Source organism: Mytilus edulis, chromosome 3, assembly GCF_963676685.1.
Source record: "Mytilus edulis chromosome 3, xbMytEdul2.2, whole genome shotgun sequence".
Classification (NCBI taxonomy): Eukaryota; Metazoa; Mollusca; class Bivalvia; order Mytilida; family Mytilidae; genus Mytilus; species Mytilus edulis.
Window position 1 is genome coordinate 64116640 of NC_092346.1, and position 24956 is coordinate 64141595.

At 31.6% G+C, this 24956-nt stretch overlaps 1 protein-coding gene across 1 annotated transcript; it reads left to right on the forward strand.

The window, feature by feature from the left end:
- Positions 1 to 187: 187 nt before the first annotated feature.
- Positions 188 to 14986, forward strand: LOC139517112 (3-hydroxybutyryl-CoA dehydrogenase-like). Its single transcript, XM_071307796.1, has 8 exons — positions 188 to 341; positions 1859 to 1995; positions 3068 to 3173; positions 3673 to 3767; positions 7947 to 8043; positions 8375 to 8473; positions 12618 to 12743; positions 13563 to 14986. The coding sequence occupies exons 1-8, from the start codon at positions 293 to 295 to the stop codon at positions 13724 to 13726; spliced, it is 873 nt and encodes a 290-aa protein (XP_071163897.1). The 5' UTR covers positions 188 to 292; the 3' UTR covers positions 13727 to 14986.
- The last annotated feature ends 9970 nt before the right edge of the window (positions 14987 to 24956 follow it).

Genomic DNA, 24956 nt, shown 5'->3' on the forward strand with positions numbered 1-24956 from the left:
AGACTTTATTTCAGAGTAAAGAGAGCTCGTAAATATGCATAATCCAAACTTAATTCAATAGTTTTATAATATATAAATAATTTGAAAAATTATGATTTAAGTAAATATTCAATTAATTATACTGATTTCAATTTGGAAAAAATGTTAATAAAAGAAAAATACTTCTCAAGTAGTTCTCCCTATCAAGGGAGGTAATAAATTAAAAATGGTGGACACAGAAGTAAACAAACAATACACAAATATGTAGTAAACAATTCTGGCACTCTGTAGGTCACATATCAATACAAAAATAATGAAAATCGCAATAATAGGTGCCGGATTACTTGGCATAAAGATTGCAGGTATATTATTATTAATTTTCAATAATATTTTAACACCATAACTTGCTCTTTACTGGGATAACAAAATAAACTGTCAGCATAATGTATTATTATGAAAATGAAGATTTATTAAAAGTCTGGTATACTTACATCTCAATCTTTGTAATTTATTTTATGCTTTATGACAGTGCGTGTAATAAATTCACAGGTCTGTTATCAATGGTTATACAGCGAATAATCTTCAATAATTGAAGGATCGCTAGAAACTTAAAGAATAAGAACTTATCGCTATTTGTCTGCCATTACTGGACATCTCAAAAATTCCCTTAAAATATTGATTAGAAAATAAAATAGGAATTAACTTACGCTCCGATGGACTTGTTGTTTGCATTGACATCAATAGTTCAACTGGCGCAGATTTCCAAATAGGTGTATTGTTTAAAAATGGTCTGGAGCTTAAATGGTACATGTATATGATAATGACTATATTTAATACATATCCCTTATGGAAATTAAGAATCTGGAGACTTAAACTATTGACAAAATATTCATGCAACAATTACTTTTCTTTTGTGGTGTCAAACATTTTCTATTGTGACATCAACTTTTTATGCAAAAAATAGAAAAATGCTGGTTTTGGGCCCTTAATTCCATTTGGTTGGGACCATCATCCCCAAAATCGACCCAACCTTCCTTTTGTGGTTAATGAACCTTCTTATAAAATTTCAAAGAGATCTATTAACGTAAACTAAAGTTATTGTCCGGAAACCAATATGTCTATAGACGACGCAGATGGTGCAGACAACATCATACCATTATACAATCCCAATTTTTTTTTGCGGTTGTATATGATAAAAACTGTAGAGTTATTAAATGCTTTTAAAGAACCGAATTTCCAGATACATGTAATTTCATTGATTAAAAATAAGATTATTTTTTTTGACATTGCAGACACATGACCCTTCAGGGTTTGCCAAATTTTAGAAAAATCAAATCTCCAATGTGACCTTAAAATTTAACAATATATATATATGAAAATGTCAGCTTTGAAATGAGTCATTAACATATTCAACTTTACAATATGGACTGAGGAAATGAAGAAAATGTAGCTACAATGTTATGCTATAGAGAGCTAATAAGTCTACAAAAAAAAATTTGACACAGTCCATGGAAAATTTACAAAATCACATGAAAATTTAAATGATAAATTGCAACAACTTTTGTCTGATCCTTTATGAAAATAAGGATAGGTAATTTTTCGTGGTCATACAAAAATCTTTGGAGTTCTTATTTTCAAACGTATACTCTTCAATAGATTCAAACTATATTATTTAGATTACACTTGAACCGAGATAGCAAAAACAAATGCTACCAAATCCTTGAAAGAGTAATCCCAATACATTTATTAAATCTTATTTAGTTGAGCCATGTGGTTTCTACAATCAGAGTTTTTTAAATATAATTTTGCTTCCAGAAAAATTGGTCAATGAATTGAATTTTGCAGAATAAAATGTGATCTAAATATTATATGATTCCAGGTGAAATGGCTTACTATGGACACAGAGTAAAGATACATGATGTGAACATTGGATCCCTGAACAGTGTCTATGGTAGAATGGAGAATGACAAAAAAGAACTACGGAATGAGGGACTTCTTCTAACCAATAATTATATTGTAAGAAATTGAATTGAAATAGGATGTAGAAATAATGGGATTTGGATCTTCATTTGATGGTGCTTCTTTTGATTTCATTTTGTGTTGCTTTGATAAGAACTTAGTTCATAATCTACAAACAATCCAATTGATTTTATCTACAGATCTATAAGAGATTAATATATTTAATGAATCTGAATTGATAAAGAGATTAAGCACTACTTCTTTAATTTATCATAGCACAAATAGCTTGATGAGATTTATTTACTTCATGATTCAACAAAGGAGTAGGTTCAGTAAGACCCCTTTTTGGCCCCAAAATATAGCAGTTTTACAAAATTGTTAAAATGTAAACCTTTAGTTATTTATTGGACAGTAGAATGCTTCTGCTACATAAATATGGGCTGTTTTTGACAATACAATGCACATATATCCGGTACTAGCACCATTAAGTCATGCTAAATTACTGAAATCCTCATAATTCTAGCATTTTAGTTAAATTTTAGACGGTTTTCGTGTAAAACGAAAGTGGCCGCATTCGTGTTCATCCTTAATATTGAAATGTAAGTTGTATTTTATGATAATACATAACATATATAAAGGTTGAGGATGAACACGGATGCGGCCACTTTCATTTTTACCAAAAACCATCTGAAAAGTGACATTTTTCGGCGTATTAGGTAGATTTTTCATATTTGAGCTTGAATCGGATCGTTTTTAATGACTAAATCTGTTAAAATCTTTCACATAAACTATTTAATTCAAGTAAAATAGACACTTAAGTGTTTAAAAAGTGGTCAAAATCTTTCGTCAGATGAACCTGAAATTTGAGGCCAAAATTGGTCCTTACCGGACCTACTCCTTTGAATTGACAGAACCTTATAACCAAATAATGAATCTTAACAAAATCAATATTTAAACTGATTAGAATTATATTCAAAGTTCTTATAACTGTATCGTATGATTGGTTTTAAATAATTGTGAACAAAATCAATATTAATACATGTATTGATAAAAACAACACTCAAAGATCTAATAACAGTGATGAATGAATGAATTTGCAACAATTTATGCTTTGTGATCTTTTTTTAAGGGACCAGTGTTGTGTATGAGTAGACTAGAAGAAACAGTAAATGATGCAGATTATATATTTGAATGTGTCATTGAAGATTTAAGCATTAAAAATGAATTAATGGAAAGTATGTTACTATTAATGGTTATTTTCTTTCTATTTTTTATAAAATGATTAAAGGAGATGTACAGTAAATATCAATGTTAAATCAAAGCATGTTTCATAAAGAATTTAAATCTAAGAGATATTATACAATTTGACAAGTTGTGAATAAATCAACACATACATCCTTAGACACATCAACACCAAACAAATAATACAATTAGAATTAGACATCAGATGTTAAACAGAAATAGCATCTTATTTTAGTATATGTCTAAAATAGAAGACACAAAAGAAACAGATTTATAAGATAAGTCTTTTAGTTCATAGTATTATGATTAAATTTTGGATGCAACATACCTTCTGATTGGCTGAATGTTTTTGTCGATAAGCTCATAGATATAATTTGGTCATGTGACTGTGATGTCTTCAACTTTTTTTCAATATTTCCTCCGTAAAATGGAATTGAGAATTAAATGATTAATGAACTATATCTATTTGACATATATCATTTATTTTTTCAGGAATAACTTACTCCTGCAAACCAGAGGCAATAATATGTACAAATTCACTAAGACTTAAAGTTGATGATGTTTTCTGTAAAGTTCAAGGCAAAGAGGTATTGAAGTATATTGAACAAAGTATTTGTTGACCTTCTAATCTTTGTTTTGATTTTACTGTATAAAAATATACTTTTGAGAAAAAAAGACATATTGGATTTATTTTATTTCTTTTGATTATTGATGAATAATTATGATCCAGGATAAATTTGATGTGATGGATTTTCCAATTTGACAGTTTCTTAAAAAAAATGAATTAAAGATATTGCATTTTTCTTCCAAAGGCTATGAAAAAATCAAAAAATGTCTAAAAATCACATCAGCTTTTGATTCCAACCTGGCATCTCAATTAACACTTTCCTTACTGAATTGTTTTTTTCCGCGACGTTGTGTGACCTGATCAAATTTCCGCGCGCAGTTTGCCTGGCCTGAATTAATTTGACGTGTGAATGGGGAAAAAATGACGTTTTAGAAAAAACGTGTGTATCTTTGTTGTTTCTCATCAAATCGGTTTCAAACTCGATATTGTTACACTTAAGTATCAAAGGAGTGTTGCAATATAAATAAATTTACATGACAATACCTACTTTTGATTTTGTTTAACCTTTTGTGGAAAGAAAATGACGTTTGATTTGCAAAATCTATTTTTTTTTGTGACCGGTTTACATTTTTGCCTCCCATCTTCTAAATTAACAATACAAACGGTAATTAACAATTTCGAGTGTTCCTTTATCGAAGTTTTATAGAAAAAAATAACTCCAGAGTCAAAATTCTAGCTTATTAGTCAGAATAAATACGAATGAAAATGGTTTGTCAAATTCCGCGGCGGCCATTTTTTACCTGTACAATGCAATCACCAGATAGGAAGTTGTGTCCCTGGATAAGTTGGAGTTGTCTTTCTTAGTCCGATGTTTTCTTTGAATTTTTGTATGAATATAGATATAAATTGACTATTGGGATCTTTTGTGGAATTTTTGATATTTTAATGGAGATATCTAATGATATTTTAATCTGGTAAAATCAAAACTTTTGAGATTAATATGTGCTTTTTTTTTAATGTGCCAATATTTTTTTCTGTTTTTTTTTGTGTATCAAACCACTGACTGCATGGAAATATTAATTAAATGTAAGATGACCTGACACACTAATCCATGTACATTTAACACTCACTTTAATAATGTGTTGATAAATTAAGTGAGACATAATTAAATGTTGAAAGACAATCATGAACTTTTAAAAATAAAATTACTTTGAAAAAGTCTATGATTTATTTTTAAAATTATTTATTATAAGTGTCCTGACTCCATGGGATGCTAGAATTTTCACTGTCTTTGGTTTTGTATTGTTCAATGATGAAGATAATTTAATGTTCCTTATTAAAAAAAAATGACAAAAATTATTAAATGAAAATGTCAACTGTAACAACAAATATAAATTATGAATATCCTTTCAACAACTTATCTGTGAAAACCTTTTCAACAAATTATGTATATAATATCCTTTCAACTTAAAAATTGTAACAAAATAACTGTTAAAGTTTAATTTTTGACTGAGTGGGAGACATTGAAGCAATGGGGTAGGCAAAGGGGTTTTCTACATTCAACACAACCATATTTTGAAACCTTTTTTCCTGTGTACCTTTAATATTTACCCTAGCCCAGCATATGTGACACCTTATCTTGATTCCCAAAGTCTACTGGCAAACAGAGTTAACCTACATGTGTTTGATCTGTCTTGACGTGGTAGATTTCACAATATGACATACACTGTGTCTGACGCTACCAAAACCCAAAGTTTGATGGCCCATTTCTTTGTTTTAGGAGGCATGAATTGCTTGAATGCATCCCTCACTTTGTAAGGTATCATGAATGGTCACCTATCGTTTGGGGACATGTTGGTCCCTCATTTTTGTCTGTTAAGGGGGTCTTTTATTTCTGAGTTTGTAAGATACATCATTATTAGCCTCCCATCTTTGCTCACCTCGCTGGTGCGTATCAGTGAAGTGAAGATACCTTATTATCTGCATAATTACGTCCATTTCTTTGAAAAATTAAGAGACCATGACTTATATTTTTAATAACTTTAAACACGATAAAACCTTCAAGTGTTGGGATTAATAAATTTCAGGATAAAAACAATCTATGTACATTGTCAGAAAATATAACATTTTTGTCCTAAATTCTAAAGCTCATACAATTATATTTTATTTTCCGTCAATGTACATATATATTGAATATGAGAATAATTGCCTGTTAATATAAAAATATTTTTTACTTTAATATATGTGTGTGGCTCTGATCTGGCTGCGGTTTAACATCTTAGATTTGAGATGATTATATTCACATTTATATATGATTTATAAAAACATTACCGGTTTCATGTTAATTATCAAATCATTGCAATATTACTTAGCTCTTCATGGGCCCTTTAATTAGAATAAAAATATCTTATCTCTGTAATCAAAATATCCTATCTTTGGAATAAAAATGTCTTATCTTATCTAATTATAACTATCAATTATTTGGTTGTGAGATAGAAACATCTGGAAAAAATATCCTTCTTTGGGTCTCATATGTTTTGTGGACCAGTTACTTCTGGGATGAATGGGGGAGACCTCTTTCAAATTTCAAAATATAAAATTCTTGGTGCCATCAGTCATTGTTGGGGGACATATTTACATCTGCCAGCTGTAATTTTTTTCGTCTGAAAGTTCGCTGACCCCTTCTCTTTCAACATCACTTCAGGAGTGATCATGAAATCATCACCGATGTCATTTTGAGGTCAATGCATTTCATACCGTTGACCAAGAAGATCTACTTCTCCCACCGAAAATCCCTCAAACTCGTTCTCAGAACTATCGGACATTTTTGTCTCAGAATGTTACAGACACGATACAGACCATGAAACGACATTTTACTAATATTTACTATAATTTTGCGTCCTTGACATCGGCAAGTGAGAGAGGAATGTGATTGGATTGTTTTGTTTAGAACTTCCATAAAAGGAGTGCGACCTTTTGCACTCGTGGGAAAAATTCAATTACCGCGCCGACGGAAGTCGGATTATTACTTGATTTTATTCTCCGTGCAATTTTTAAAATCGTTTTTCGTAATTTGTATCATAATGTTAATCAAAATATTCATGAAATTAAATTCAACTTTCAATCCAAATAACCTTTTTTCGACGAAAAAGATCACATGTTCGCATCACATGTCTTGTACAAAATGGCGGCGGCTTATTTTGTTTGTTGACGCTACCGATCTTTCATTGTATTGAAGTATATATAAGGTATCAAATTCAGTCAGAATTGGTATTCTTCAACTGTGATATACGAGCTTCCTGAAAACCTCTATATGTATTGGTTAAACGTAGCTTTACGGGGGGAAATGAGTTAAAAGACAAAAAAAATATGATTATCACGTGATTGTCTATGCCTGAAAGCATTGTTCGGCCTGGCTACGGGGATGCCTCAACACATTGTTCGGCCTGGCTACGGGGATGCCTCAACGCATTGTTCGCCTTGAAAGGGTTAAATTAATTAAAATGATTGTTGAAAAATTCAGACAATACTTTTCTGTTATAGTTGTAGAATTTTGTACATTGTCTTATCCTATTTCCTAAATGTCTAGCAATGGAGTGAACTGCTTTAGATAAAAATAGTTGACTGTTCAAAAACATGTCACCTCTGTCATCATATTTTATAAATAGTTGAATGTAGTGAGAAGACAGATATCCATGAAGGGATCATTGAAAATTATGATTTGAGAAGATCATGTGATTTGGGGGAAAATATGAAAATGATAATAAATATGACTGAAGATGAAAAATTTGTAAGCCGGCTGGATTTCTAGGACATTCAATGCAAGCAACTTGACAATTCTTTCTACAATCTTATATAGATTTCTAGGACATTGAATACAAGCAACTTGACAATTCTTTCTACAATCTTATATAGATTTCTAACATTCAATAAAAATAGAATCTAGAAGCAGAGGCTGAGGCTGATTTAAGGTGGGACTGGGGGCCTAAATGGAGCTACAAAAATTTATACAAATTCCACTCCTAACATTGTCTTTCTGAGGACCCATATCCCTTTTTCAAAATTATGGATCCTCACAAGTTAATAAAATAAAATTGTCCTAAAAAATGTAAGGATTGTATGATGCATATGCTGCTAAGTAATGTTGTATCTGCTCTTTATATCCTTCTTCTAAAGTGATGTTTTTGTATGTTTACAGAGATGTATTGGATTAAGGTTCCTGTATCCAGTATTTACTATACCAGAAGTAGAACTTACTCCTTGTCAACATACCTCTCAAAGAAATGTAACCAAAGGTAGTAAAGTAACACTTTATTTGTTGATTTTCTAGTCATGATGTTAAGTGCGCTCCAACTCAGTCCTCATAACGAAATTCCTTTTTATGGATAATTTTCTGTACTAGATTTGTCTCCTAGATTATTCATTTGGATTCATTTTTTTCATGAAAATCTATGGTCATGGATAGAGGGGATAGATTATATATTAAAGCCATGCATATCAAATAGAAATTGATAAATTGCAGTAAATTTTTTGTACTAGTGATTCAGGCATAAAATTCACAAAAATGTAAAGGTATTTTTCAAATATTTTTTTTGCTGTTTCACCAATTTATATTTTTTTTTATAGTAAGAGAAATGTTGGAAAAGATGGGGAAAGTACTATTCTTTAGATCTGGTGCACAACCTTTGATTTTATCAGATCAGCAGAGAGAAGAAAGAAAGAAAGGTATATCATCTCTTTTTAAATAAGGTGAACTTGATAGTTTAAAAACAAAAATGACGAAGTAATTTGAAAACTTGTTACCTGTACTGCATGGCCGATCAACTTCAAGGGAGGTTTGTTTTTGCTTATTTAAGCATATAGACCAAATCACCATAGGAATTCTGCCAATTTTAATGTACATTCTTAAACAGTTGTAAATTTCTTTTTTAATGTACTATTAATAGGTCTATAATGCTAAAGGTACACAGATTTTAGGTATAGTTGTCCCAATATCAATAACCCTCAGATTTGAAATAAAGTAAAGCTGTGTAAATGAGGTCATTGAAAACAGGTTCTTATTGTAGAATAAATACAAAAGATTGTGAAATTGCAATAGTACAAAAAAGATGTTTACAAACTTGTCATTTAAACATGGAAACATAAACCATGATACTAATTTTTTGAAAGTCAATTTTTAAAGATGAAAAATTAGAATTATTGAATTTGTTTAGTAATCATACAAATGGATTCAATATTATACAAAAGTCTAAAATATTTATTTGTAGTCTGTGTATGCAAATAACTGATGGAAGTGATGGAAAATGTCATTTTGAAATGGGATTACTTGATGTAACTCGATTCTTTCTTTTTATCTACAGAAACATACCAAATAATTAAATTTTAATATTTTTTTTCAAGACAGGAACAGCAAATATTTTTCTTGACCTAGAAAAGTACCATACAAAAGAATAACCATCTTTGACTGATTATAATAGAAACAGTTCATATAGGTTGAATTTATTATGATTTTACCATTGGTTGGCCCTTTATTCCAAATATTTTACCACCAGCAAAAGTGAGGCGTATATTACCGACATGAAATATTTCTGAGTTTGCTTTTATTTGTATAAATGTCTTTATTTTGATCTACAGATCAATAACTAATAAAAACATTAGATATGTTTCAAAATTTGGAACTTACAAAAATGTATACACACCTTAAAATATGGGCATTATTTTTAAAACCAATACTGTAAAATTAAATTCCGCGAGGTGAACCAACGCCTGTGAAATCGTTTTGGTAGAGTCCCTGAAGTGGATACCTTGGTATGCCGGGTTGTCAAATCATGCAAATGAATGCAATCCTTAAATAATAATTAAAATTGACAACAACACTTCAAAAGATCTGCAGTTTTATTATCTATGTCTACATGTTTCGCCTGCAAGGCAGGCTTCATCAGGACAATTTTTATACAGAAATTGAGCCCCTGAAGTACACAAAGTGGTGCATTAAATTTGACGTCGTCATGGTGAGAGAAACAATGAAAAGTGAAAGTAGCAATACAGAGTTATAAATAGATAAGATAAATATAGAAAATTAAAGTTTGTATACAATGTAACTTGAGTTCGTTTTACTATTATATGATACATAAAATTGTTCTAAAGGCTTGGCATCTAATAGGACGAACTTCCCATGGTTCCTACCACTTCGCAAGGCTTCTCTTCCAACCTGGCCATAGTTGGAGATTACTACTTCCCGGCGCGTCGGCAACAATAGGAAGATTATGATCGCCGCTGTGGATAATAAAATTGTCAAAAACTGTTCCTTTGTTAATTATTTGGTGACTATATAATTTTTGGATCGTCTGCAGTAGTTGGTCTGTATAATGGCATAGTTGTGAATTCCTAGTTCATTTAAGATCGGCGCCCGTGGTACGTTTCTTCTGCAATCATTTATATCTGCTATCATTTATAGATGTATAGGTGGTATCGGACATCTTGGTCATCTTAATTCAGTTGTTTTTTCGTTGTAAGTATGGGATATTCCTTGGTCCATGTATATGCTGGTGGCCTGTAGATCGGCGCTGTTAGCTTGGCGGTTCCTTTCGGATGCAGGGGTTCACGATTAAATAATAAATTAAATTCCGCGAGGTGAACCAACGCCTGTGAAATCGTTTTGGTAGAGTCCCTGAAGTGGATACCTTGGTATGCCGGGTTGTCAAATCATGCAAATGAATGCAATCCTTAAATAATAATTAAAATTGACAACAACACTTCAAAAGATCTGCAGTTTTATTATCTATGTCTACATGTTTCGCCTGCAAGGCAGGCTTCATCAGGACAATTTTTATACAGAAATTGAGCCCCTGAAGTACACAAAGTGGTGCATTAAATTTGACGTCGTCATGGTGAGAGAAACAATGAAAAGTGAAAGTAGCAATACAGAGTTATAAATAGATAAGATAAATATAGAAAATTAAAGTTTGTATACAATGTAACTTGAGTTCGTTTTACTATTATATGATACATAAAATTGTTCTAAAGGCTTGGCATCTAATAGGACGAACTTCCCATGGTTCCTACCACTTCGCAAGGCTTCTCTTCCAACCTGGCCATAGTTGGAGATTACTACTTCCCGGCGCGTCGGCAACAATAGGAAGATTATGATCGCCGCTGTGGATAATAAAATTGTCAAAAACTGTTCCTTTGTTAATTATTTGGTGACTATATAATTTTTGGATCGTCTGCAGTAGTTGGTCTGTATAATGGCATAGTTGTGAATTCCTAGTTCATTTAAGATCGGCGCCCGTGGTACGTTTCTTCTGCAATCATTTATATCTGCTATCATTTATAGATGTATAGGTGGTATCGGACATCTTGGTCATCTTAATTCAGTTGTTTTTTCGTTGTAAGTATGGGATATTCCTTGGTCCATGTATATGCTGGTGGCCTGTAGATCGGCGCTGTTAGCTTGGCGGTTCCTTTCGGATGCAGGGGTTCACGATTAAATAATAAATTAAATTCCGCGAGGTGAACCAACGCCTGTGAAATCGTTTTGGTAGAGTCCCTGAAGTGGATACCTTGGTATGCCGGGTTGTCAAATCATGCAAATGAATGCAATCCTTAAATAATAATTAAAATTGACAACAACACTTCAAAAGATCTGCAGTTTTATTATCTATGTCTACATGTTTCGCCTGCAAGGCAGGCTTCATCAGGACAATTTTTATACAGAAATTGAGCCCCTGAAGTACACAAAGTGGTGCATTAAATTTGACGTCGTCATGGTGAGAGAAACAATGAAAAGTGAAAGTAGCAATACAGAGTTATAAATAGATAAGATAAATATAGAAAATTAAAGTTTGTATACAATGTAACTTGAGTTCGTTTTACTATTATATGATACATAAAATTGTTCTAAAGGCTTGGCATCTAATAGGACGAACTTCCCATGGTTCCTACCACTTCGCAAGGCTTCTCTTCCAACCTGGCCATAGTTGGAGATTACTACTTCCCGGCGCGTCGGCAACAATAGGAAGATTATGATCGCCGCTGTGGATAATAAAATTGTCAAAAACTGTTCCTTTGTTAATTATTTGGTGACTATATAATTTTTGGATCGTCTGCAGTAGTTGGTCTGTATAATGGCATAGTTGTGAATTCCTAGTTCATTTAAGATCGGCGCCCGTGGTACGTTTCTTCTGCAATCATTTATATCTGCTATCATTTATAGATGTATAGGTGGTATCGGACATCTTGGTCATCTTAATTCAGTTGTTTTTTCGTTGTAAGTATGGGATATTCCTTGGTCCATGTATATGCTGGTGGCCTGTAGATCGGCGCTGTTAGCTTGGCGGTTCCTTTCGGATGCAGGGGTTCACGATTAAATAATAAATTAAATTCCGCGAGGTGAACCAACGCCTGTGAAATCGTTTTGGTAGAGTCCCTGAAGTGGATACCTTGGTATGCCGGGTTGTCAAATCATGCAAATGAATGCAATCCTTAAATAATAATTAAAATTGACAACAACACTTCAAAAGATCTGCAGTTTTATTATCTATGTCTACATGTTTCGCCTGCAAGGCAGGCTTCATCAGGACAATTTTTATACAGAAATTGAGCCCCTGAAGTACACAAAGTGGTGCATTAAATTTGACGTCGTCATGGTGAGAGAAACAATGAAAAGTGAAAGTAGCAATACAGAGTTATAAATAGATAAGATAAATATAGAAAATTAAAGTTTGTATACAATGTAACTTGAGTTCGTTAAATACTGTAAAAATATACAGCCTTAAAACAATATGCTATACAGTAGCATCAAACAGTTTGAGTGGAAAATAGTTAAATAAAAGCAATGAAAATGAGTGAAGAATTATTCCTATTTCAGCTTGTTTAGAAAGAATATTGAACTCATCTGGTATGGGGTGTCTATATGAGAAAACCATTCCAAGTTTGACCCTAGAGCCAGGAGGTCATGGGGGCAGTGTTGTCACTGTCAAAGAAACTAAAAAAGGTAAATTAATTATTACCAATAAGTATTTTACAGTCAAAAATCTATTTTCATAATTTTGTATATAACAAAAAAAAAATGTTTAGACATGTTTTTGGGTAAAGATTGCATAAAATGTAAACAAAACCCTATATTACTGACTTGATATCTACATCTTACAATGCTTATCACTACCTTTACGATACACAAAATAAAGTGCATTGATTATAACATTAATGTACATCCTAATCATGAACATTTTCCAGAAATTTATCAATGCAATATATGCTCTGATATTCAAGTGACAAAATTATGTTGCACCTGTCAAGAAAAATACATAACTTTTGCAAGATGTAGGAATCTGATATCTGTTTTAAAAATATAAATGATGTCCTTGTTAAAGTCATCTTTTTAAAATTGGAGTTATCTCCCTTTATCCAGAATATTGTAATTCAAATCAGCTTTATTGACAAGCAATATTTAATTTTACTTCCCACTTGTATGAATTAATGCAATCTTTACCTTTCAGTACTTACAAGCACTTTGATTATCCCTTCTTCTTGGGAATTCAGAATCAGATTTTACAACAGAATAACCTTACTATTTGGTCGTCTGTATACTTATAATTTTTGTTATTTTAATGTGGTTCATAAAAAAGTTCCAACTAACTGTTTAATTCAAATGTTTAAAAGTTCTGCAGAATATAAGTAAAGCTTGGAACTATTGTATATTGGAATGTGTCTATTGGCTGTAAATACCAGTTAGAGTAAGTCTTCAACATGAGAATAGCTAAGTTAACCATACGATAAGGATCAACTTAATGTTACTAATTTATGTTTACAGAAGAATGTGCTATATGTATGGATAAATCAAGGAACAGTGTAATATGTCCATGTCATCATTTAGTAGCTTGTTATGAGTGTACAAAGATGTTACTAAACAGAAAAGATGCCTGTCCTATCTGTAGAAAAGACATTACAGAAGTCATCAGAGTTTATCATTCATAGCTAAATTCTAATGTTGTCTTTAGAAGAGATGTATATTTTCTAAACCATTTTGTTATATGTCCCCACATTGTATGTGAGCAGAAAAATGGTTTGTCTCCTGTTCATTTGTGAAGATCTTCAGGGGCCAAGTGGTTGAAGTTGTTTTACTACTGCAATCACTAGTCAGTCTACAGTGAGGTTGTGAGTTTGAATTCCGCTCGTGCAAGTGCACTTGACTCAAATCTGATTTGACTAGGATTGTCACTTTTCCTATGGAAGGTCATGATTTTCTCACTGCACTCTGGCTTCCTTCACCAGTAAAAAAACTAACTGCAACGAAATAGCCCAAAAGTGGCCCTTAAAAGTGGCATTAAAATACTAACAATCAATCAATCACAAAAGTTTTCATACAAAATGTCTCACATTTGACAAATTATAAGCAATTGAATTAAACTAGAAAATGACTTCATTTTAGTTCTGCACTTCTTATTTTATTCACAATGGTTTGAGAAAAACCTAACTGATTCCCAATAGCAAATCTCATGCAGTTTGCATTGGAATGGAATGAATCATGATAGACTTGCCTCAGAAGAATCAGGGAGACATATCTTTTTGTGTCACAACAAAAATTAGTTCACTAGAAAATGGCATTTATCTTTCTCACTTTGTGTTCATAATGTACAGGAGATGAATGAGCGTTTCTTTTTAAATACCTTTAGAAAGGATATATGTGTAACCTTAGTTATTGTTTTATAGATGTTTGTATGTTGATTATTTTCAGAGGCGTTAGTTATAGGTGGTAGATGTGGTCTTTTGTACTCTCTCTATGATTTTTGTTATTAATTACTTTTAAAGATCTGTTACCCTTTTTCTATAAAGTGCTCAGGTGTATTGTTTTGGTCAAGTATATACAATCAGATATATAAAGCAGAAACTACATGCATAATATATAAATTCTGACACTTGTTTCAGTTGGTATTACGGCTCATTTAAAAATGCTATGAAATGTAGATAAACTTATTTTTCAAAAATTAAATCTTCTGACTGTTTTGTGGTATGTTATTTTATGTAAGAATGTATTTTGTGTACAAAACCATCTGACACCAATATTTAAATACAAACTTAACTGATAAAAAAAATGACAACTCTAATGGCATAATATTTCATATTGAAATAATTGTGAAAACATTGTAGTACATTGAAGAGTATTATGTTAATGTCTGTGATATAATTGTTTTAATGTCTGTGATAATTTTGTTTTATATATAAATTATACACTTATATTGTTTTCTATGATTTTATAGAACTATTGATAATCATATTTGTTCAGCTATTAGTCTTTGGTGATCTGGAATCCAGACTACATGGTCAAATGTTAAACTTTTCATGTTATAATAAAGCAAATTATTTGAGAAAAAGTAACTTTTACTTCCAATTGGCTTGTTAACTTTTACAATAATCCATAGATATTTTTTTTAAATAATCGTAAAGTATAAATCTGTATGGAATAAATCCCTTTGCAAGATATAGATGTAATTACAAACAAACATATTTTCATATTTGCTATTATGAAAAAAAAAATCCTACATTTTCTTCCTTCTGAATTATTAAATTTTCACCTGCCCAAATTAACAAATTACACAGTATTTCTTGAGATTAATTCACAGATTGTAATGAATTCAAAGATTGTAATAGATATGAAATCTTATAACTTTAGCTTCAAGGTTGTGTCTATAGAAAACAATATATCCTTTCCTAAAATGTAGGTGAATTTTACCTAAATTTTTCACTTTTTTAAAAGGTTAAATTAAGGTGGTACCTAACACTACAGGGAGATAACTCTGTAAAATCAGCTGAACGTTTTAATTACATTGCGTTGTTAAGAGAATATTAAGCTTCTCACTGATCAAAATTAGTGTTTGTCAAACTGCTATATAACCAGTGTAATTTTTCTGATAAAATGGTTGGTTCAATTTTTTTGAAATTTTTATATTTTTGTCAAAGGGTCAAAGTAAATACTTTGTCAAAATTTTATGAAAATTAAACGAGCCAAATTGATTTTAGTGAAAGTGTTAGGTACCACCTTAAATTCTCCTAAAAAAGATGACCAACAATGTTAAACATTTTGTTTAAACAATAGCATTTTCAATATTCATTTCAAGCATCACTAAATATTATTAAATTGTAAGTTTTAGTTTATTTTTCAAATACTTTTAACCTTTAGATATATAACCAGTGGCAGATCCAGAACTTTTCATAAGGTGGGCCTGCTGACTGACTTAAAGGGGGGGGGGGGAGGCTCCAGTCCTGCTTCAGTGATTCCCTATATAATCACCATTTTTTCCCCACAAAAGCCCCCCCTCCCCCTGGATCCACCTATGAATTAATGAGCTATTATGATGCATTAGACATTGATTTTAGCCATACTACATGTTTTACATATGGTTTAATTTTGGCCTAAATTTCAATTACCAGTATGATTTTAAGACGTATGGGTTTAAAAAGAAAAAAACTGTTTTTTGGCCAAATTCTTATTTTTGTATTACATTTGTTTTTACTTGTAAAATATTTTGGCCTTGAAGAGATGATTTATCAAATAATTCATAGTGCTAAGCTTTATAAGATGTATAAGGTAGATATTCACTATTCAGCAATTATGAGGACAGTTATATTAGATATGTTACACATTTAATTAGTCAGTTTCATATGTTTTCAAGTATGTAGGGTAAAAATCAAGGATTTAGACTGATCTATAGACTATGATAAACATCTTTTGTACAATTATAAATCTTTTATAGTTTTTAAAACAAAAACAAATTAATATTATTTTATTTTTAATTTTTATACGACCGCAAATTTTGAAAAAATTTTCGTCGTATATTGCTATCACGTTGGCGTCGTCGTCGTCGTCGTCGTCGTCGTCGTCGTCGTCCGGCGTCCGAATACTTTTAGTTTTCGCACTCTAACTTTAGTAAAAGTGAATAGAAATCTATGAAATTTTAACACAAGGTTTATGACCATAAAAGGAAGGTTGGTATTGATTTTGGGAGTTTTGGTCCCAACATTTTAGGAATAAGGGGCCAAAAAGGGCCCAAATAAGCATTTTCTTGGTTTTCGCACCATAACTTTAGTTTAAGTTAACAGAAATCTATGAAATTTTGACACAAGGTTTATGACCACAAAAGAAAGATTGGGATTGATTTTGGGAGTTTTGGTTTCAATAGTTTAGGAATAAGGGGCCAATAAAGGGCCCAAATAAGCATTTTTCTTGGTTTTTGCACAATAACCTTAGGTTAAGTAAATAGAAATCTATGAAATTTAAACACAATGTTTATGACCACAAAAGGAAGGTTGGTATTGATTTTGGGAGTTTCGGACCCAACAGTTTAGGAATTAGGGGCCAAAAAGGGACCCAAATAAGCATTTTTCTTGGTTTTCGCACTATAATGTTAGTATAAGTAAATACAAATCTATGAAATTTAAACACAAGGCTTATGACCATAAAAGGAAGGTTGGTATTGATTTTTGGAGTTTTGGTCCCAACAGTTTAGGAAAAAGGGGCCCAAAGGGTCCAAAATTAAACTTTGTTTGATTTCATCAAAATTGAATAATTGGGGTTCTTTGATATGCCGAATCTAACTGTATATGTAGATTCTCAACTTTTGGTCCCGTTTTCAAATTGGTCTACATTAAGGTCCAAAGGGTCCAAATTAAACAGTTTGATTTTGACAAAAAATGAATCGGTTGGGTTCTTTGATATGTTGAATCTAAAAATGTACTTAGATTCTTGATTATTGAAGTTTTTTGGTCCAGTTTTCAAATTGGTCTACATTAAGGTCCAAAGGGTCCAAAATTAAACTTTGTTTGATTTCATCAAAAATTGAATCCTTGGGGTTCTTTGATATGCCAAATCTAACTGTGTATGTAGATTCTTCATTTTTGGTCCTGTTTTCAAATTTCAAATTCTACATTAAAGTCCAAAGGGTCCAAAATTAAACTAAGTTTGATTTTAACAAAAATTGAATTCTTGGGCCTCTTTGATATGCTGAATCTAAACATGTACTTAGATTTTTGATTATGGGCCCAGTTTTCAAGTTGGTCCAAATCAGGATCTAAAATTATTATATTAAGTATTGTGCAATAGCAAGTCTTTTCAATTGCACAGTATTGTGCAATGGCAAGAAATATCTAATTGCACAATATTGTGAAATAGCAAATTTTTTTTTAATTAGAGTTATCTTTCTTTGTCCAGAATAGTAAGCAAGAAATATCCTATTGCACAATATTGTGCAATAGCAAGAATTTTTTTTAATTGGAGTTATCTTTCTTTGTCCAGAATCAACTTAAATCTTTGTTATATACAATATACAATGTATATACACTTTTTACTACCAACTGATAAATTTAAATAATCTTTACCATTCAGTGATAACAAGCAGTTTTTTTACATCTTAATATTTTATGATGTATTTAAATGAGTAGTTATTGTTGCAAACTCCATTAGAAATTTGAATTGATATCAGTTTTGAAAAAGGGAAACGGGGATGTGAAAAAAAAGGGGGGGGGGGTTTAAATTTTTCTCATTTCAGATTTCATAAATAAAAAGAAAATTTCTTCAAACATTTTTTTGAGAGGATTAATATTCAACAGCATAGTGATTTGCTCAAAGGCAAAAAAAACCTTTTAAGTTCATTAGACCACATTCATTCTGTGTCAGAAACCTATGCTGTGTCAACTATTTAATTTTAGATTTAAAAAGTTTGAAGAAGAAATCTTTGATTGATTTGTAAAATCTTGGCATTTGTTTTGTGTAAAAAAAACCATGTAATGTCAAAAATTTGATCACAATCCAAATTCAGAGCTGTATCATGCTTGAATATTTTGTCCATACTTGCCCCAACTGTTCAGGGTTCGACCTCTGCGGTCGTATAAAGCTGCGCCCTGCGGAGCACCTGGTTTGTTGTTGTTTAGTAAATATATATACTGTTGTTATTATCATTAAATACTGATTTGAAAACAGTGTTTGATATTTTCTTCAACAGTAAAATTTGAAATCAGGAAATAGAAGGGGTTATTCTTAGAATCTGATTGATATTCAATAGGGTTCATTTGACCTTCACCTTAGCATTATTGTTTAATAATAATTGAAAATAAGCTGGTGAGACATTCACTCTTATTTTTAATAAAAAAAATTCTGGACTACATTGATACCATGCATGCATTTTGTATCGAGTAGGAATAGATGACAGTGAAAATGATAAAAGTATTCACATATGTTACAAAAGTAGTTCCAGCGACATGGTATATAAAAGTTTGAACCAAGGAAGAAAAAAATTTAACAAACCAATCCTCAATTTTTTTGTAGATATGCAAAGCATGTAAGAATTAGAGTACACATGTAGTATGTTAGCAGAACCTTGCAGTCACTCATGGTCTAATTTTTAACAAATCAATTTTTTACAATTTTTGTAATGTAGAATGTTAAAGCCATCAATGCAATTAAATTACCAAGTGGAGGTAAAGGTCATAGAAAAATATCTATTGTTTATTGTAATTTTGGCTCATTGATATCCTTGATTCTGGGATATAACTTCCTATTTCCATTGTAGCAATGCAGCAATGAAATAATAGTTTGTGTAAGCTGTATTCTAGACTATTGATTGATTTTTGTGGGTCACATATAGATTATCTAAAAATCAGTGCCAACTATTCTTAAAACCTCCTATAACATCTATTGACCCATACTAGATTCTCTTCATCTTTCTAGTCAGTTTAACCAATTAATTCATCTCAGCAGGAGATAGTGTAATGTAACACGGCATCAGAAAACTTTCTACAGACTGTTGAAATTGAAGGGTTAATTGTTATTGAATTAAAAAAAAATTGGTTCACTGGAAGAAAACCCTGTTGTTATCTGTTTTTAGTCATTTCATAATAAGGAGATGTGGTATGGTTGTTAATGAGAGAACTTTCCACCAGAGTAATTCAGTAGATAAAAGAAACTGTAGGCCTCAGTATGGCATTAAACAATAAGAAAATCCAAACTGTATAGTAGGCTATAAAAGACTCTGACATGAAAAATGTGAAATACTAGTATTTTTATACCCATCTTGTTGAGAGTTGTCTCATTGGCAATCATACCACATCTTCTTTTTTTTTTATCAGGAGAACTTCAAGGTTTTTATATTCCTCAGAGTATACATGTATATAAAAAAAGATGTGGTATGATTGCCAATGAGAAAACTCATCACAAGAGACCAAATGACACAGTAGTTAACAACTTTAGGTCATTATATGGCCTTCAACAATAAGCAAAGCCAATACCACACAGTCAGCTGTGAAAGGCCCCAAAGTGATAAATGTAAAACAATTCAAACAATAAACTAACAGGCACATACAGAATGTGGTTGGGTTAAACATGTAAGTGGGCGCCCAACCCTCCCCTAATTCTGGGACAGTGGTGCAACAGAAAATGCAAGAACTGTGTAAAACAATAAACAAAGAATATATTCTGTCTGTTCTATGGTTAGGTTGTTGTCTCTTTGACACATTCCCAATTTCCATTCTCAATTTTAACATATATGATCAATAGCAAAAAACAACAACCACTCAATTACAGGATCCTGACTTGGGACATGCCGATATAGAATGTGTCTGGGGTAAACATCTACCAGGTGCTCAACCCTTCCCTAACCTTGGACTGTGGTGTAACAGTACAACATAAGAACAAACAATAAAAATCTGTTAAAAATATTAAGTTTGATGTGAGCCAAGGCTCCATGTTGAAGACCGTACTTTGACCTATATTGGTAAACTTTAAGAAATTGTGACTTGGATGGATAGCTGTCTCATTGACACTTATACCACATCTTTTTATATCTATTAACTCATCAAATGGATATAAATAGAAATACATATAACAAAAAAACAGAATGGATGTGTCGAGGTACTTGTACATCCCAACAACAAAAAAAACACCAAGTACAGATTTGAGAGTATTCACAGTTATTGACAGCTAATTCACAGTCAATTATAAATAGTAAAGAAAAATCATGTATCCAAGACTCAAAATCATGCATCTATGACTGAGAGGATAATTAGTCTCATAAACTGTTGGAAAAAAGATGATATATTGAGCTCTAGATGTATGACATAAGACATATTGACCTATTAGATGTATGACATTAGACATATTGACCTATTAGATGTATGACATAAGACATATTGACCACTAGATGCATGACAAAGGACATATTGAGCTCTAGATGTATGAAATAAGACATATTAATCTCTAGATGTATGACATAAGACATATTAACCACTAGATGTATGATATATTGATCAGTTGATGCATCAAAAAGGACATATTGACCACAAGATGTATGACATAAGACATATTGACCTCTGATTGTATGACATAATACATATTGATCTCTTGATGAATGACATAAGACATATTGACCACAAGATGTATGATATATTGATCTCTAGATGTATGACTCAAGACATATTGACCACTAGATGCATGACATATTGACCAATATATGTATGTCATATTGATCTCTAGATGAATGACATACAGTGGCGGATCCAGAAATTTTCATAAGTGGGGGCCCACTGACTGACCTAAGAGGGGGCCCGCTCCAGTCACACTTCAATGATTCCCTATATAAGCAACCAATTTTTTTCCCAAAAAGGGGGGGGGCCCGGCCCCCACCCCTAAATCCGCCTCTGACATATTGACCACTAGATGTATGACATAAGACATATTGACCTCTGAATGTGCGACATAAGAAATATTGATCTCTAGATGTATGACATAAGACATATTGACCTCTGAATGTACGACATATGACATATTGACCTCTAGATAAATTACATAAGACATATTGATCTCTTGATGAATGACATAAGACATATTGACCACAAGATGTTTGATATATTGATCTCTAGATGTATGACATAAGACACATTGACCACTAGATGCATGACATATTGACCAATATATGTATGTCATATTGATCTCTAGATGTATGACATATTGACCACTAGATGTATGACATAAGACATATTGACCACTAGATGTATGACATAAGACATATTGACCTTTGAATGTATGACCTAAGAAATATTGATCTCTAGGTGTATGACATAAGACATATTGACCTATATGTATGACATATAAGATATATTGACCACTAGATGTATGACAAAAGACATATTGACCTCTTGATGTATGACAAAAGACATATTGACCTCTTGATGTATGATATATTGATCTCTAAATGTATGCCATATTGATCTCTATATGTATAACTGAAGACATATTGACCATCAGATGTATGAAATATGACATATTGACATCTAGATGTATGACATAGAACATATTGACCACAAGATGTATGATATATTAATCTCTAGACGTATGACTCAAGACATATTGACCACTAGATGTATGACATAAGACATATTGACCTCTAGATGAATGGCATAAGACATATTGATCCCTTGATGTATAACATAATACATATTGACCTCTAGATGAATGACATAAGACATATTGATCTCTTGATGTATAACATAATACATATTGACCTCTAGATGAATGACATAAGACATATTGACCACTAGATGTATGACATAAGACATATTGATCTCTTGATGTATAACATAATACATATTGACCTCTAGATGAATGACATAAGACATATTGACCACTAGATGTATGACATAAGACATATTGACCTCTTGATGTATGACATAAGACATATTACCATAATGTATGATATATTGATCTCAAGATGTATGACTCAAGACATATTAACCACTAGATGTATCATATATGGCCACTAGATGTATGACATAAGACATATTGACCTCTTTATGTATGACATAAGACATATTGACCACAATGTATGATATATTGATCTCTAGATGTATGACTCAAGACACATTTACCACTAGATGTATAATATATTGACCACTAGATGTATGACATAAGATATATTGACCTATATGTATGACATATAAGATATATTGACCTCTGAATGTATGACATATAAGATATATTGACCTCTTGATGTATCACATATTGATCTCTTGATGTATCACATATTGATCTCTTGATGTATGACTCAAGACATATTGACCTCTAGGTGAATGACATAAGACATATTGACCATAATATATATGATATAATGATCTCTATATGTATGTCATATTGACCAATAGATGTATGTCATATTGATCTCTAGATGTATGACATAAGATATATTGACTACTAGATGTATGACATAAGACATATTGACAACTATATGTATGACATAAGACATATTGACCACTAGATGTATGACATAAGACATATTGACCTCTAGATGAATGACATAAGACATATTGATCTCTTGATGTAAGCCATAAGACATATTGACTACTAGATGTATGACATAAGACATATTGATCTTCTGATGAATGACATAAGACATATTGACCACTAGATGAATGACATAAGACAAATTGATCTCTTCATGTATGACATAAGACATATTGACCACTATATGTATGATATTAGACATATTGACCACTAGATGTATGACATAAGACATATTGACCTCTAGATGTATGACATAAGACATATTGACCACTATATGTATGTCATAAGACATATTGACCACTAGATGTTTTGAATAAGACATATTGATCTTTAGATGTATGACATAAGACATATTGACCACTAGATGTATGACATAAGACATATTGACCACTAGATGTATGACATAAGGCATATTGACCACTAGATGTATGACATAAGACATATTGATCTTCTGATGAATGACATAAGACATATTGATCTCTAGACGTATGACGTAAGATATATTGACCACTATATGTATGACATAAGACATATTGACCACTAGATGTATGACATAAGGCATATTGACCTCTAGATGTACGACATAAGACATATTGACCACTATGTGTATGACATAAGACATATTGACCACTTGATGTATGACATAAGACATATTGATCTCTAGATGAATGACATAAGACATATTGATCTCTAGAAGTATGACATAAGACATATTGACCACTAGATGTATGACATAAGACATTTTGACCACTAGATGTATGACATAAGACATATTGATCTTCTGATGAATGACATAAGACATATTGATCTCTAGACGTATGACATGTGACATATTGACCACTATATGTATGACATAAGACATATTGACCACTAGATGTATGACATAAGACATATTGACCTCTAGATGTACGACATAAGACATATTGACCACTATGTGTATGACATAAGACATATTGACCACTAGATGTATGACATAAGACATATTGACCACTTGATGTATGACATAATACATATTGACCTCTAGATGTATGACATAAGACATATTGACCTCTAGATGTATGACATAAGACATATTGACCTCTAGATGTACGACATAAGACATATTGACCACTATGTGTATGACATAAGACATATTGACCACTAGATGTATGACATAAGACATATTGACCTCTAGATGTACGACATAAGACATATTGACCACTATGTGTATGACATAAGACATATTGACCACTAGATGTATGACATAAGACATATTGACCACTTGATGTATGACATAAGACATATTGACCACTTGATGTATGACATAAGACATATTGACCACTAGATGTATGACATAAGACATATTGACCACTAGATGTATGACATAAGACATATTGACCACTTGATGTATGACATAAGACATATTGACCACTTGATGTATGACATAAGACATATTGACCACTAGATGTATGACATAAGACATATTGACCACTAGATGTATGACATAAGACATATTGACCTCTAAATGTATGACATAAGACATATTGACCACTATGTGTATGACATAAGACATATTGACCATTAGATGTATGACATAAGACATATTGACCACTAGATGTATGACATAAGACATATTGACCACTAGATGTATGACATAAGACATATTAATAACTTGATGTATGACATAATACATATTAATAACTTGTGCAACCCTTCTTCATTTTGTGTCATCAAGGCATAGACTATATTTTTTTTTCTGACAAATGGAATGGGATGGTTGGTGTGATCTGTTTTTTTCCTAATATTTTTGGTGATTTTGTCGTCCTTTCTATATACAAATGTAATAATATATGTTTTTTGTAAAATGTTTAGGATACAATGGCAATATGACAGAAGACAATA